This window comes from Geotrypetes seraphini, chromosome 2 (genome assembly GCF_902459505.1).
Source record: "Geotrypetes seraphini chromosome 2, aGeoSer1.1, whole genome shotgun sequence".
In the NCBI taxonomy this organism is placed as follows: Eukaryota; Metazoa; Chordata; class Amphibia; order Gymnophiona; family Dermophiidae; genus Geotrypetes; species Geotrypetes seraphini.
This window is the reverse complement of record NC_047085.1, coordinates 513,265,144-513,280,133: the sequence shown is the minus strand read 5'-3', so window position 1 is coordinate 513,280,133 and position 14,990 is coordinate 513,265,144. Positions and strand designations below refer to the sequence as shown.

The 14,990-nt window shown below is 43.3% G+C and overlaps 1 protein-coding gene and 1 pseudogene across 2 annotated transcripts; one reads left to right on the top strand and one right to left on the bottom strand.

The window, feature by feature from the left end:
- LOC117355254 overlaps window positions 1-14,990 on the top strand; it is a 623,529-nt pseudogene that overhangs the window by 526,899 nt on the left and 81,640 nt on the right.
- LOC117355265 (gastrula zinc finger protein XlCGF26.1-like) lies at window positions 930-14,714 on the bottom strand. 2 transcript variants are annotated; one of them, XM_033933565.1, is made up of 4 exons: window positions 14,102-14,285; window positions 13,815-13,941; window positions 10,105-10,215; window positions 930-2,833 (listed from the first exon to the last, which is right to left on the bottom strand). In XM_033933565.1, exons 2-4 carry the CDS (start codon window positions 13,939-13,941, stop codon window positions 1,548-1,550), a joined length of 1,524 nt encoding a protein of 507 aa, XP_033789456.1. In that variant the 5' UTR covers window positions 14,102-14,285; the 3' UTR covers window positions 930-1,547. The 2 variants fall into 2 exon arrangements, with proteins under 2 accessions (XP_033789456.1, XP_033789455.1); XM_033933564.1 differs by lacking the exon at window positions 14,102-14,285 and adding an exon at window positions 14,355-14,714 and having other exon boundaries at window positions 932-2,833.

The window sequence follows — 14,990 nt, the reverse complement described above, 5'->3', positions numbered from 1 at the left end:
TCGACAATTAATGGAAAACTTGAGCAAATTCATCATTGGCTAGACAAAAACAGATTGGCCCTCAATATCAAAAAAACAAATATTATGCTTTTTCCTTGGAAGGAAAGTTTTTCTCTAGTTGCTCCTATTTTGATTCAAAATGTTCCTCTTCAATTAGTCAAAAATACTAAAATTCTAGGAGTAATTTTTGATAGTAAACTTAATTATCATGATCACATTAGTAGTATTGTTAAAACTACCTTCTATAGGTTGCGTAAAATTCGATCTATCTCCAAATTCCTCTGTCCCAAAGCACTTAATATTCTTATTCACTCTCTGGTGATGTCTAAAATCGATTATTGCAATTCACTATTTACAGGAATTGCTTTTCAAGAAATTAAACGACTACAAATAATTCAAAATGCTTCAATTAAATTAATAACAAAATCTAAAAAATTCGATCATGTGACACCACTCCTTAAAAAGGCTCATTGGCTACCAGTCACTCATAGAATTACTCATAAACTATGTACAATTATCTTTAAAACATTAGAAAATAAGACTCCAGCATTTTTATTTAGGTTGCTCATCCCCTATTCAATTCAAAGAATTTTACGATCGAGTGAACGGAACCTTTTATCAATTCCTTCGCTTAAAATTATTAGTACAAGAAGACAATTTATCTTCTCATGTACAGCTCCTCAGACTTGGAATGCGCTTCCCATGTTTTTACGGGAAGAGAAGGTGTTTGGGAAATTTAAAAGCGAGTTAAAAACCTTTTTGTTTAAAGATGCATTTGCAAATTAATTATAAATTTTATTTTATTGAGTTATTTTAGTGAATTATTTTGCTTTTACTTGTCTTCCTACTTCCTTTTGTATTTTCCTTGTATGTTCTCTCTTTACTAGAAAAATGTATTTCACCCCCTCATACCTTCTGTTTATATTATAATTAATTAAGTGTATGTTATGTTTTGGTTTCCTTAAAATGTATATTTTGCTGTACATCGCTTAGAAATCCGATTAAGCGATTCAACAAGCCAATTAATAAACTTGAAACTTGATCATAAGATATATAATTATTTATTTATTCATTAATTCATTTAATTTTCTATACTGTTCTCCCAGGCGCGCTCAGAATGATATATGTGAACTTATTTGAGTACTCAATGGATGAAGAATCTTTCTCTCTCTTATGGATAATCACAGTTTTTATACATAATTAGTTGTATTCCAAATTTTATTCATTGCTGTAATGTTCTAGGTCAATATTCAGCCGGGGACAGTGAGCATCGTCTATAATCTATTTCTATGAGGCTCATCCCTTCTTCTGGTCTAAGAATGTACCGTCTAGGCGTCCACTTAAAGTTGTAGATGAGAGTCAAGAATATCAAAGCTATATAAGAGAGCAGGAAATGCCAATTAAAACCTCTAAACTTATTCTGTAATGTTAATACACAATTCAAGATTAGTTTGTTTTCTGTATTTTCTCTCACAAATTTTTGCTTGATAGTTATTCCTTCTGCCACTCTTGAACTTTCTCAAATGCACTTTCTTTCTGTATCTCCTTTATGAATCTTCATGTATCTCTTTAAATGTGATGCCCATTTGTGCTTTTACAACATTCTGCACAGCATATAGTTTCTCTCCAGTGTGAATCCTCATGTGTTTTTTTAAATGTGACTGCTGATTAAAGCTTTTACTACATTCTGGACAAGTATATGGTTTCTCGGCAGTATGAATCCTCTTGTGCCTTCTTAAAGCTGAAGGATGATTATATCTTCTGCCACATTCTGGACAGGTATATGGTTTCTCTCCAGTATGAATCCTCTTGTGCAGATTTAAAACTGATTGCTGAGTAAAGCTTTTATCACATTCTGTGCATGTATATGGTTTCTCTCCAGTATGAATCCTCTTGTGCAGATTTAAAGCTGAGATATTACTAAAACTTTTACCACATTCTGGACAGGTATATGGTTTCTCTCCGGTATGAATCCTCCTGTGTATTTTTAAACCTGAGGTTTGACTATATCTTTTCCCACATTCTGGACAGATATATGGTTTCTCTCCGGTATGAATCCTCTTGTGCAGATTTAAATATGATTGCTGATTAAAGCTTTTACCACATTCTGTACAGGTAAATGGTTTCTCTCCAGTATGAATCCTCTTGTGCAGATTTAAGTATGATTGCTGATTAAAGCTTTTACCACATTCTGTGCATGTATATGGTTTCTCTCCAGTATGAATCCTCTTGTGAATATTTAAAGCTGAGGTATGACTAAAGCTTTTACCACATTCTGGACAGGTATACGGTTTCTCTCCAGTATGAATTTTCTTGTGCCTTCTTAAAGCTGAGGGATGACTATATCTTTTATCACATTCTGGACAGATGTATGGTTTCTCTCCAGTATGAATCCTCTTGTGTTTTCTTAAAATTGAATGATTAGTAAAGCTTCTACCACATTCTGAACAGATGTATGGTTTTTCTCCAGTATGAATCCTCTGGTGTATTTTTAAATTTGACTGCCGATTAAATGTTCTACCACATTCTAAACAGGTGTATGGTTTCTCTCCACTATGAATCCTTTGGTGTATTTTTAAATTTGACTGCCGATTAAATGTTCTACCACATTCTAAACAGGTGTATGGTTTCTCTCCAGTATGAATCCTCTCATGGTTTCTTAAACTTGATTGGCGATTAAATTTTTTGCCACATTCTGGACATATATATGGTTTCTCTCCAGTATGAATCCTCTCATGGTTTCTTAAACTTGATTGGTGATTAAAACTTTTGCCACATTCTGAACATGTAAATGGCCTCTCACTCTCATGGATCTTCTGAAGACATTTTAAACCTGTTTGATGATAAAAAGTGTTATAATATAAAGATATACTGTGTTTCCCCAAAAAATAAGACACTGTCTTATATTAATTTTGGGCCCATAAAAGGCACTAGGTCTTATTTTCAGGTAGGTCTTATTTTTTTCATGTACAATGATCATCTCTCCCTTCCTCTCCTCCACCCCAATTCTTCCTATTTCCTTTCTCTCCCCCACATGTGTAGCATCTTTCCTCCCCTCTCATCCATCCCCTTGTGCAGTATCTTTCTATCCCTTCCTTCCATCCCCCTGTGTAGCATCTTTCTATCCCCCACACCCCCTACCCGGCCGACCCATCTCTCCCTCCCATCCAAAACGCAAGACAGAAATAAATACCTTATAACAAACTGGCAGTGTCGGCAGCAATCTAGACAGGCTACTTCACGGCCTGGGCTGTTCCTCTGCCGCAGGCTGTCTAGATTGCTGCCGACTTATTATAAGGTATTTATTTCTGTCTCGCGGTTCAGATGGGGGGATGGAGCTGCTGCTGCCGGTGACTAGGGCTTATTTTCGGGGGTAGGGCTTATACTAAGACCTACCCTGAAAATCATGCTAGGGCTTATTTTCAGGGAAACACGATAGAATGTGTCTCTCATTTGGATTATTTTGTGCATTCTTAGATAAAATCTTTCATAAGTAATTAGTTTTATTCCTGCTATATTAATTGTTGAACTGTTATGGGTCAATATTCAGCCGGAGGCAGTGAGCATTTTCTATAAAGCTGACAACTGCTAACTAGATTAGTCCCAGAGTGTCATTAAAAATCTGGGTCATCGGTGACAGCTGGAAGTTGTGTGGATACAGCTGATATTCAATGCAGCAGCACAAAAAAGGCAAGTCCAACGTAATCTGCAGTGAAGAAAGCAGCAAGCAAAAGACAACAAACAAACTGCAGATTATGTACAAGATGCAGGTGTTGTTTATTAAATGCAGTAAAATATACAACCTTATTACCAAGCAGAGGACCCGACACGGTCCGTGTGTCGGATAACACGCCTTCCTCAGGGGTCCATGGTGGCTAAGATATGAGACAAACCGCACAAAAGATATCAAACTCCTTCCCAGAACCAGCGAAAAGCCCACCTCCTCTGGTCAGCCCAGGGGATACAGCTTGCGCACCCCCCCCCCCCCCGCACCGACACTTCAAAAGTCCATCACGAGCAGGAACCTTGAGGAACTCTCTCAATCCTTCCATGAAGTGTGGGGGTGGAAGGATTGAGAGAGTTCCTCGAGGTTCCTGCTTGTGATGGACTTTTGAAGTGTCGGTGCAGGGGGCGCAAGCTGTATCCCCAGGGCTGACCAGAGGAGGTGGGCTTTTTGCCGGTTCTGGGAAGGAGTTTGATATCTTTTGTGCGGTTTGTCTCATACTTAGCCACCATGGACCCCTGAGGAAGGCGTGTTATCCGAAACACAGACCGTGACGGGTCCTCTGCTTGGTAATAAGGTTGTATATTTTACTATATTCAATGCAATAGCCACATAGCCAACCAGACACAGGACTGGTGTTTAAGCGGTCTTACTTGTCTAGTTAGCTATGCGGGTAATGCATTGAATGTCGCCACTGTACGCGAGCATAATTTCAGGGTCTGACCTGACTCCACCACTGCCTGGATTGTGCTGGGATGATCAGCGCTGCTACTGCTGCTTGTATGATGGACCATTTACTAGTGAATGCTCCCCTTGAATGCTGCCAAACGGACTTTTCCCCGAGTGTGGGACACGTGAGCCAAACATGTCATCTTTACTCGCCAAAGAGTGATTATAATGTTCAAACAATTTTTATTGAAGGAATGGACATGTACAACAGGTAACTACAGAGCAAGATATACCATACACAAATAAGAGTTTGCAATACGCAGGGCCATAACTCTGAAGGCTCCACTTCTTCAAGCTCTACATACAACATCATTCCTTCAAAGTTTATATCTTATTATCAAATAACCGATGACAAACCCACAAACAAATAAACCATAATAACAGGAGAAAATAATCAGGTACAGGACATCAAATCCAACCGTCCCACCCAAACCACCCCCACCCCAAAACCCCCTGGTCTGAAACAGACGCAAAGACTCTCTGCCAAAACAGAAGTAAATGCCCCCATGGAAAGAAGAAAGAAAAGAGATAAGAAAAGAAAAGAGAAGAAAGAGAAAAGAAAGAACACCTGGTGCCTCCTCAAAGATGAAACAAGCCCGGGCCTCAGAAAGAATTACAAAGAATTCAAAATGTCACTTCGAGCCCTCGCAAAGAGTGATTATAAAACTGAAATCAGATCTTGCTCTTTGGGGTGAACTCCTGGGGACGGTCTTTGATCGAAATCACCAGTCTAGAAGAGGAGAGGGACTGGCAATTGTAATTTCATCCAAGACTCAGGCAAAGGAGCTACAGTATCTGTTGACTTCTTCCTTATTTGGAAGGAATTTTCTTCTCACTCAACCACCTGTTAATAATTTATTGCCCCCTCTCCCCCATGTGCATCTGAGGCGCCTCAGCCAATCAGGGCCTTAGGCCTCTCCCCGTGCATCAGATGATGCGCCGGGGTGGGGCTTAAGGCCGCTATTGGACGGTGGACGGCCGGAGCAGCAGAAGCAGGAGGACTTTCCTTCTGCTCCCGAAGAGAAGACCGTCGGCGTAGGAGCAGGAGGGTGCGGGCACCCCTCCTGCTCCCGAAGACAAGAGCCTGGAAGGAGCAGGAGGGACCGGGTAACCCCTACTGCTCCCAACTATTTTAAAGGTACCGGGATGGGTGGGTCGAGCCCAACCACCTGGGCCGACCAGGGGTGGGCCGGAGGGTGGGAGGACTAGGAGCAGGAGGGACTGAGCACCCCTCCTGCTCCCAACATTTTGGTGCTGCGAGGGCCGTGCCGGGAGGGAGGCGAGGGAGAGAGAGATCGGGACAGAGTAGGGCAGGCAGGAGAGATCGGGCCTAGGGAGGGGTGTCGGGCAGCTCTCTCTTCCCTGCTCGCCAGACTCTCCTGCTCTCTGCCGCCGTTCTCCACAGTACAGGCATGCTTTAAAACCAAGGGCTTGCACTGCAGGGAACGGCAGTAGAGAGCAGGAGAGTCCAGGAGCAGGCAAGAGAGATCTGGGCAGAGCAGAGCAGGGCAGGCAGGAGAGATCGGGACCTGCGGGGGGTGCCGGGCAGGGCCGGTGTGTTGTGCCGGTGCCCGATCTCTCTTCCCTGATCGCCAGACTCTCCTGCTCTCTGCCGCCGTTCCCCGCAGTGCAGACCCGCTTTAAAACCACGGGCTTGCACTGCAGGGAACGGCGATAGAGAGCAGGAGAGTCCAGGAGCAGGCAAGAGAGATCTGGGCAGAGCAGAGCAGGGCAAGCAGGAGAGATCGGGACCTGCGGGGGGTGCCGGGCAGGGCCGGTGTGTTGTGCTGGTGCCCGATCTCTCTTCCCTGATCGCCAGACTCTCCTGCTCTCTGCCGCCGTTCCCCGCAGTGCAGACCCGCTTTAAAACCACGGGCTTGCACTGCAGGGAATGGCGGCAGGGAGCAGGCAAGAGAGATCTGGGCTGGGCTGAGCCCTGAGAGCAGTGACAGAAGACTACTTCTCCTGTCACTACTGTCAGGGTGTGCGAATGAGCGGGGGTAGGGGGCATGTTAACGATTGTCCCCATTTGCATGCAGCCCTTTACTGAATTCGTCGGCCGGCACGCAAACGGAAACGGATCACATACGGTTTGGAGGTTTAATGAATCTAGGCCTATGTCCTATCTTTCTTCCAGTATGTCTGAACTTTTTCTGTTATGTAATTTATGGAGTTATTTTCTAACTTTCTGAATTTTGTATTGATTATTTTGGAAATCATCTAGATTTGGCTGGTCCAAAATTGGGCGATTCGTCAAGTACAATGAATAAACAAACAAATTCCGCAGCCTTGGCTGGTTAAGTGCCAGGGAATATCATCAGATGGTCCACTCAGTGTGGTTTAAACGTCTCTCTCATATCTCCCCTCTCCCACCTTTACTCCAGATTGAAATCTTTAAGTCTGTCCCCCTACACCTTATGATGAAGACCACATACCATTTTAGTAGCCTTCCTCTGGACCGACTCCATCCTTTTTATATCTTTTTGAAGGTGCGGCCTCCAGAATTGTACACAATCTTCTAAATGAGGTCTCAAAGTCTTATACAGGGGCATCAATCCCTCCTTTTTCCTACTGGTCATACTTCTCCCTATGCAACCTAGCATCCTTCTAGCTTTCGCCGTCACCTTAAGATCATCACATACAATCCCACCCAAGTCCCGCTCTTCTGTCTTGCACCTAAACGTTTCACTCCCTAATCTGTACCGTTCCCTCGGGTTTTTGCAGCCCAAATGCATGACCTTGCATTTCTTAGCATTAAATTTTAGCTGCCAAATTTCAGACCATTCTTCAAGCTTCGCCAGGTCTTTCTTCATGTTATTCAAGTTTCAAGTTTCAAGTTTATTTACATTTGATGTATCGCTTATTACAATATCTAAGCGATGTACAATTTAAAAACCAACAGATTGTGGTAATACATATAGTTTATATGAGTTAGACAATTGACAAAACAATTTGGAGAAACATGAATAAGTAGGAAGGAGGGGGAAAGTTACAATTACATTGTTTGTTAAAATTTACATAAAACGGAAAATACATTAGGTATAAATGGGGTGAGGCGAGAAGAAAATTTTGATAATTATTAGAAGGATATAAAAAATCTAGAATAGGTCATATCATAAATCAAATGCGTCTTGAAATAAATAAGTTTTTAGAAATTTTTTAAAAGAGATAAGATCTTTTTCATTTTTAATAAAATTTGGAAGAGAGTTCCACAATGAAGGGGCCACCACTGAGAACATATCATTTCGTCTAGTGCCGATTATTCTTAACGATGGGACTGAAAGCAGATTTGACGAGGATGATCTTAACTATTGCAGATCTTAACGGCGTGTCTAAACTATTGCAGATTTTAGTATTATCCGCAAAGAGGCAAATCTTACCCAACAACCCTTCAGCAATATCATTTATAAAAAGAACAGGCCCGAGAACAGAACCTTGAGGCACACCACTGGTAACATCCCTTTCCGCAGAGCGATCTCCATTGATCACTACCCTCTGTCACTCAACTAGTTCTTGACCCAGCCCGTCACTTTGGGATCCATCCAGAGGGCACTCAGTTTATTTATTAGACATCTGTGTGGATCACTGCCAAAGGCTTTGCTAAAATCTAAATACACCACATCTAACGCACATCCTCTATCCAATTCTCTGGTTACTCAGTCAAAGAAATTGATCAGATTTGTCTGACAAGACCTACCTCTAGTGAATCCATGTTGCCTCCGGTCCTGTAATCCACAGGGAGGTCTTCTCTATGTTTCTGTACCTCTTGTTATGCAGGATCTTCCACCCCTCAGCCAGCCTCTCTCTGCTTATATCTGCATCTCTCACTCATCCCTATCCCGTCTGAAGCCAGAATCTCTATCTCTACCCCTGAACACCCACAGTCAACATCTCATGCTATCTCCCCTTAACTCCCCTCAGCCAATACCTCTCTCCCCAGCCAGCATTTTTCACCTTCTCTCAACCTGCCTCCCAGCAAGCATCTCTTTCACACCTGCCACCCCCCCTCCCACCAGCCAACATCTCTCACTCTCTCCCCATTGTCCACTACCTCATAGACGCGGATTCCACTAAAATAGCAGCCTGGCGCCGGCTCTGCAGGCTTTCCTCTATCGTGGTCCCGCCAAAGAAAGAGGACGTGACATCATTGAGGGTGGGACCGCAGTAGAGGGAAGCTTACAGAGTCCACGCAGGCTGCTCGAAGTTCGTACCAGTATGGCCCGATAACAAATTCTGTGCCAACGTCAGGTAATTAAGCGTCCCTGAGGAATTCTGTGCAAATTCTGCATTGCGAGGTAGCGTAGAATTCCGCCAGGAGTAATTGATCAGATTTGAAATATGGAACTGACAAGTTAATTTAAGATCTAATGTAATTCTCAAAATACCAGAGGGAGGAGACTCCAGCCTGGGATAGTCACATGGGATCTCTTAGAGCAGTGTATCGCAAACTGTGTACCTCCTGAGATTTCAGGTGTGCCACAGCACACTGGGGAAGAGGAGAGGTGCCGGCACCAGCTGACTGTCTTCAGGATGCGCCCTTTGCGAAGAGAGGTGCGTCCTGTAAGCAATCTCCCGACACCGGCACCTCTTCTCTCTGCCGGCCCTTCTCTCAGCGCAGGTTCTTCTCTCGGTGCAAGGCCCATTTGAAAGGCCTTTGTGCATGCGCTGACATTGGTGCACTGATGTCATGCACGTGCGTGACATCATCACGCCGACGCCAGCGTAGTTCCGGGTGTCTCATTTCGGGGACACTAAGTTTAGTGTGCTCCAGCTTGAAAAAGTTTGCCAGACACTGTCTTAGAGAGAGGAAGAGATAATGATTACTGCGGATGGGCAGACTGGATGGGCCATTTGGCCTTTATCTGTCATCATGTTTCTATGTTTCAATCTTTATGGTCAGATAATGTTGCAATAACTGAGGTGCAGATCAGGGAGACATAATTTATCAGTTTTCAGACGGTGACTCTCAAACCAAACAGCATCTCTCTATAAACCCAGATTAAATGATGACAAGTCTAGCTGGATACTAACTGAATATCAACCACAAAGAAGTGTGCCGAGATCCCAAGTTCTTGGGTGAGAAGAGCTAGAGGGCTTAGGAAAAGGTTAAATAACAAGAGGAGACGACACTGGACCCTGGGTCCCTCCACACGATAATAGCTGAAAAGTAGAGACCCTGTAGCTTTTTCACGTATCCCGTAATATATATTGTGCAGAATAGAATTTCTCACAATCTCCACTCACTTTCCTTGGGAGCTGCTTCTCTATTAAGCGCAGAATGGGAAGAATTAGAGATTCAAGGTCTGCAGCTCACGAAAGCTCTACAAACGTTTCACTACGCTGGACTGCCTCAGATGACGTCGCCCACTCGAGAGGCTTATACACTGCTGTCCATACAGATAAGTAACTTCTTTTCTTCTGCTGTACTCTGTCTAGTAGTTATTATTACTCATCTGTATTCTGTATAAAATTACAATTATCCAGCTCTATTTACTTCTTCGTTTTCTATCCTGCTATCCCCAATGAACTCACAACAGGTTACAGATTAACATACATAATATACAGTCATATACTCTGAAATACCTCCTCTTATTCTGTATAGAGTTATTATTACTAAACCCCACATCATCTGTAGCGTATTTGTTACTCACCCGTGTCTGAACGTCTAACTTCTCTCTCTCCTGACTCCTGGGGATCCTGGATATTTGGCTCTCCATCTTGTTTAATCCACGATAACAGATCAGGATTTATCCTTACAGAGCCTGTTTCCAGGAATAAACATGAAAACTCAGTTATATTTCCCTTTTATTCACAGAAAAATATGCAGCAGGTTCAAAGGATCAGCTATGATGAATTTTATTTATTTATTGGGATGTATTAACTTCCTTTATTAAGAGATTCACCCAAGGCAGTGTTCAGCACATACAGCTTGACATACCGTTAGAGCTTCAAATGGCCCCTTTGGATGTGATTTTTCGATGCCAGTGAAAAACCTGCTCTACAAATGTTTACAAAACATATAAGCAGGTAGGGAGAGCCTAACTAAGACACGACCAGCTCCTGCCTACTCACCTCCATAAGAGCCATCTCCAAAAGAATGCGTAAAGCTGTGATTCACTTATATTTATTCTTGACTCTGGGGTTCGATAGGAATCTATTTTGCTTAATGCCGATATCATTCTGAGTGACATAGTGGTAGAAATATATTCTCTTTCTAAGAAATATGCTTGGTAGCCAAGTTAGCTGTTTGCCTACAGTAAAACCAGAAGTTGCCTTCGTTAAATCTCTTGCAATGTTGTGATTTCCACAATAAACTTTCCCTGAACCTCAGTTGTGCTCAAGGTGGTCCCTTCCTCAGAGAGCATGGAGTGGAGTCAAAAGAAGGAAAGAGGAATGACATGGTTCAACACCAACCAATTCCAGGGGAAGGGTCAGATATTTATTTATTTCTATACAAGAGACATACACAATAAATCAAACAGACAAAAAAAAAAATCGTGAAAGAGGAGGAGATAGTGGATGCTGAGAACGGGCAGACTGGATGGGCCATTTGGCCTTTATCTGCCATCATAGTAACATAGTAGATGCCAAACAGTAATCTGTTTGAAGTTTCTTCCTATACCATCAAATGCTGAGACAAGTTAAACAAAAATCCAGTTATCTGGATCATGTCGGATCATGGAGATCCGACAGTGTGTTTCAAACACCCTCCACCTTATGTTTTAAAAATATGAGCTAATTTGAATAATATCAAGACTGCTGTAAAAAGTCTGTACTTAGCTTTCACCTGACGGATGGGAGCCCAGCCGGATTTTCACAGACATAAATAATCATAGAAACATAGAAATAGACGGCAGATAAGGGCCACGGCCCATCCAGTCTGCCCACCGCAATGACCCTTCCCCACCTAACTCAGTGAATAGATCCCACGTATCTATCCCATTTGGCCTTAAAATCAGGCACGCTGCTGGCCTCAGTGACCTGAAGTGGAAGATTATTCCAGCGGTCAACCACTCTCTCAGTGAAAAAGAATTTCCTGGTGCTCTTAAATTTTACATTTAAATCCCCTTAAGTTTTTTATTTACCAATTGACTGCCGTATTTTCTTATGCCTTCCGTCACAGTGGGCTTACAATTTTTTGTCCAAAATGGCGGCAGATTTAATGTAAAAATTAAGAGCAGATTATTTAGACAATAAATTATGTCTTTGAAAATCCGTTGTAGTGTTAGAGAGGAGTCCCATATAAAAATGAAAAAATTTTCTATCTGATATTTCTTAAAGGTTCGGGTACATGTAGCTGAATAACACTATGTGAATACACGACTGCTTAAGCATTTTTCAACCCCTGACGAAGCAAGCATTGGCGAAACAACTGGGCTCCCGTCTGTCGGGTAAAAGCTAAGTACAATCTTTTTACAGCAGTCTTGATATTATTCAAATCAGCTCATACACTTCCCCCTCCCCATTCGCAGTTTCGGCATTCGCGATTTCACATAATCGCAATTTTTTTTGGGGGGAGGGGGAAACCCCCACCCCCATAATTTTGCCTTCCCCCCGGCATCCCGGCTTTACCTGGTGGTCTAGCGGGCTTTCGGGGCAGGAGCGATCTTCCTACACTCCTGCCCCGTGTAGATTGCCAATAGGAAATGGCTGCCGTGAGCTCCCGTCGTAGTCTCGAGAAACTACGGGAACTCACAGCAGTCATTTCCTATTGGCATATGCCGGTTCGCAGGGGGGATGCCGGATCGCGGGGAGGGGTATGGAGCAGCGTCGGTGGCCTCAAGGGGGGGGGAATATATTTTCAGTCAAAGCTCCACTAATTTGGAATACTCTCCCTTTATATATTAGAAATATCAAAGACCTCCCTTTATTTAAAACTAACTTAAAAACATTTCTCTTCAAAGCCTCTTTCAATCTTTAAAAAGGAACTTTTTCCTGGACAATTTAAAATAATAAAAGAGAAAAGTTTTTACTTTTTTAAAACCCCATCCTTAGTGTTTTTTCCCATCCTTTACTATCTTCTTCTCTTCCCATTGGGAATCCAACAAATTTGTAACTTTCATTCCCTTATGTTCTTTCCCATTATTCCAGTCTTGTCCAAACTGTTAGTCTGTATTAACCCTGTCTCTTTTTGTTTTTTCTTTTAATTTTTTTACTTTTTATTTAATTGTTTTATCCCTATTAAACTGTTATGTAATTCGCTTAGAATTTATTAGGCGAACCATTAAATCTAAATAAACTTGAAACTTGAATGGAGCAACGCCGATAGCCTCGGGGGGGGGGGGAGGAGGCAGAACCAATCAAAGCGAGTTTCCCTTACTTTCTATGGGGAAACTTGCTTTGATATACGAGCAATTTGGTTTACGAGCATGCTTCTGGAACGAATTATGCTCGTAAACCAAGGTTCCACTGTATTTGAACTTGTATTTGAGCAAGTAGTGCTCCAACACGATTATATTTGAGGTTTCTTCCTGTATGTGTCTGATATTCAATACTAAGGGCTCCTTTTACAAAGGTACGCACCGGATTTGTGTGCGCTACCCAAAAAACTACCGCCTGATCAAGAGGAGGCGGTAGCGGCTAGCACGTTATTTCGCGTGTTAAGGCCCTAACGCATCTTTGTAAAAGGAGCCCTAAATGAGTTCAGTATTTTGGCTTTGCAGAGCATGCCATGCTGCCATTAATTATACTGCTCTCTAAGCTCATATTATATTTTGGTCCTATCACAGGTGACCAGATAATCCTCTCGATGTTTCTCTCTAGAGAATATTGTAAATTCTTTCAAGAGCTGCGCTTATGCAGGAGCCAAATTATTAGTATTCAGAAGCTTTGTTCCAAGATGTGTGAAAGAAAAGCAAGGTAAAGGCTGAAAAGAGGAGAAACCAAGACTGATCCTGGGGAGGGCGGGGGACACAATTTTTCCCTCTACTTCATAGAAACAGAGGTTGGTGAGGATTTATTGTATTACTCTTATCACATGGTGATCCTGGAGACAATTTTGGAGCAGTTCACAGTGTCATTCAATGCTATAAGCTGAGCTGAGATCGATGACCACAATACCTTACTTTGCGCTGGACTCAAAGACCGCTTCCAGGTACAATGTAATCTTCTGCAGCCAGATTTTGACCATTTGGGCTACTCTGACCCTGCATTTTAGCTCTTCTTCAAGAAACAGAGAATAATCTGTCTCTGATTTCAAAGAGAAAAAACTTGTAGGACACACATGATAATCTTATGAGCCCTCACGCTGTCAGCTTAAGATAGAGGTTAGAACAGAGAGATCCAGATCACACTTGGAAGTTTCTGGAGCAAAGGAAGAGCAGAAAAATGTCTCGTATTAGTTGACTATTTTAGTCCTTACCTAGGGAGATCAGAGTCTCATAATTCTCCTTCATCACCTCCCTGTAAAGCTCCTTCTGCCCTTCATCTAAATATTCCCACTCCTCCTGGGAGAAAGAGACAGCCACGTCCTCAAACTTCAGCTGCATCTGAAAGACAAACCAGGAACACCCTCAGCGCCTTCTGCATCACCATCATTGTAGACCTGGTGCCTGTATGTTACTTAGTGTGCAACTGCAAGAGGAGACACGTGGAAGTGTCGCCAAGTGACCTATAGTGGAACTTAGGAAGTCAAATGTAATAACCTACTGGGTTGAGAATGAAGGGAGAATGCAGGTGAGGAGTGGCCCCTTTGAAGGGAGGACAAAAGCATTGACAAATTCAGCCATCCTCTCTTTTCTTCTTCCCTTCTCTCTTTCTTTCTTCTCCCTTTTCCCCTTCAGCCATTATTGTAGACCTGGTGGTCCCTTAATCCTCCATTGCCCCCTTGGAGTGTGGTGGTGGCATTCCAAGTCCCCTCCCCCATCCCTGACAGGAAAAGTGGGGGAGGGGGAGCTCCTACCTGAGCAGAAGCTCCTGCAGCCATTTGGACATTTGGGGCTTTTCCTCTAGACCAGGTTGGTTCTTGCGATGGGGGGGAGAGAAAGAAAAGCAGAAGTTCAGAAGATGGACGACTCCGTTTCCTTCCGGCCCCATACCGATGACGTCACAAAGGGGGCGGGCCGCCACTGACCGCATTTCCTAGCTAGACAACGCACCGCGGCTGCAGAGTCTCCGCCTCCTCCTCTTCCCGCCCAGGGACCATTCTGACCAATCAGCACTAACAGGGGCAGAGCCAGCAGAAAAGAGCGTCGTGGTGAAGCTCGTGGTGAAGCTCCACCCTCTCCCTTGTGACGTCTCCAAATCTCTTTCGGCCCTCCCCCTCCCTTCGCAGACTTGCTTTCCCTGGCAGCTAGGACAAAGCTCAAACTCCTCCTCTTCTCTCACCCAGGAAAATTCTGACCAATCACTACTCCTCTTCCCGCCCCATGGACCATTCTGACCAATCATCACTAACAGGGGCAGAGCCAGAAGAAAAGAGCGTCTCTCAGCCCTCGAGGTGAAGCTCCGCCCTCTCCCCTGTGACGTCTCCAAATCTCTTTCGGCCCTCCCCTTCCCTGGCAGCGCTGGCTCCTGAGCTAGGACAAAGCTCAAACTC

What these genes read in the sequence shown, in the direction of transcription:
- LOC117355265 (XM_033933564.1), bottom strand. Translation starts at nt 14,378, where the DNA reads ATGGCTGCAGGAGCTTCTGCTCAG. An exon ending in CTGCAGGAGCTTCTGCTCAG is followed by an intron (nt 13,942 to 14,354) that starts GTAGGAGCTCCC and finishes TTTGTCTTTCAG; the next exon opens with ATGCAGCTGAAGTTTGAGGA. An exon ending in TGAGACTCTGATCTCCCTAG is followed by an intron (nt 10,216 to 13,814) that starts GTAAGGACTAAA and finishes TCCTGGAAACAG; the next exon opens with GCTCTGTAAGGATAAATCCT.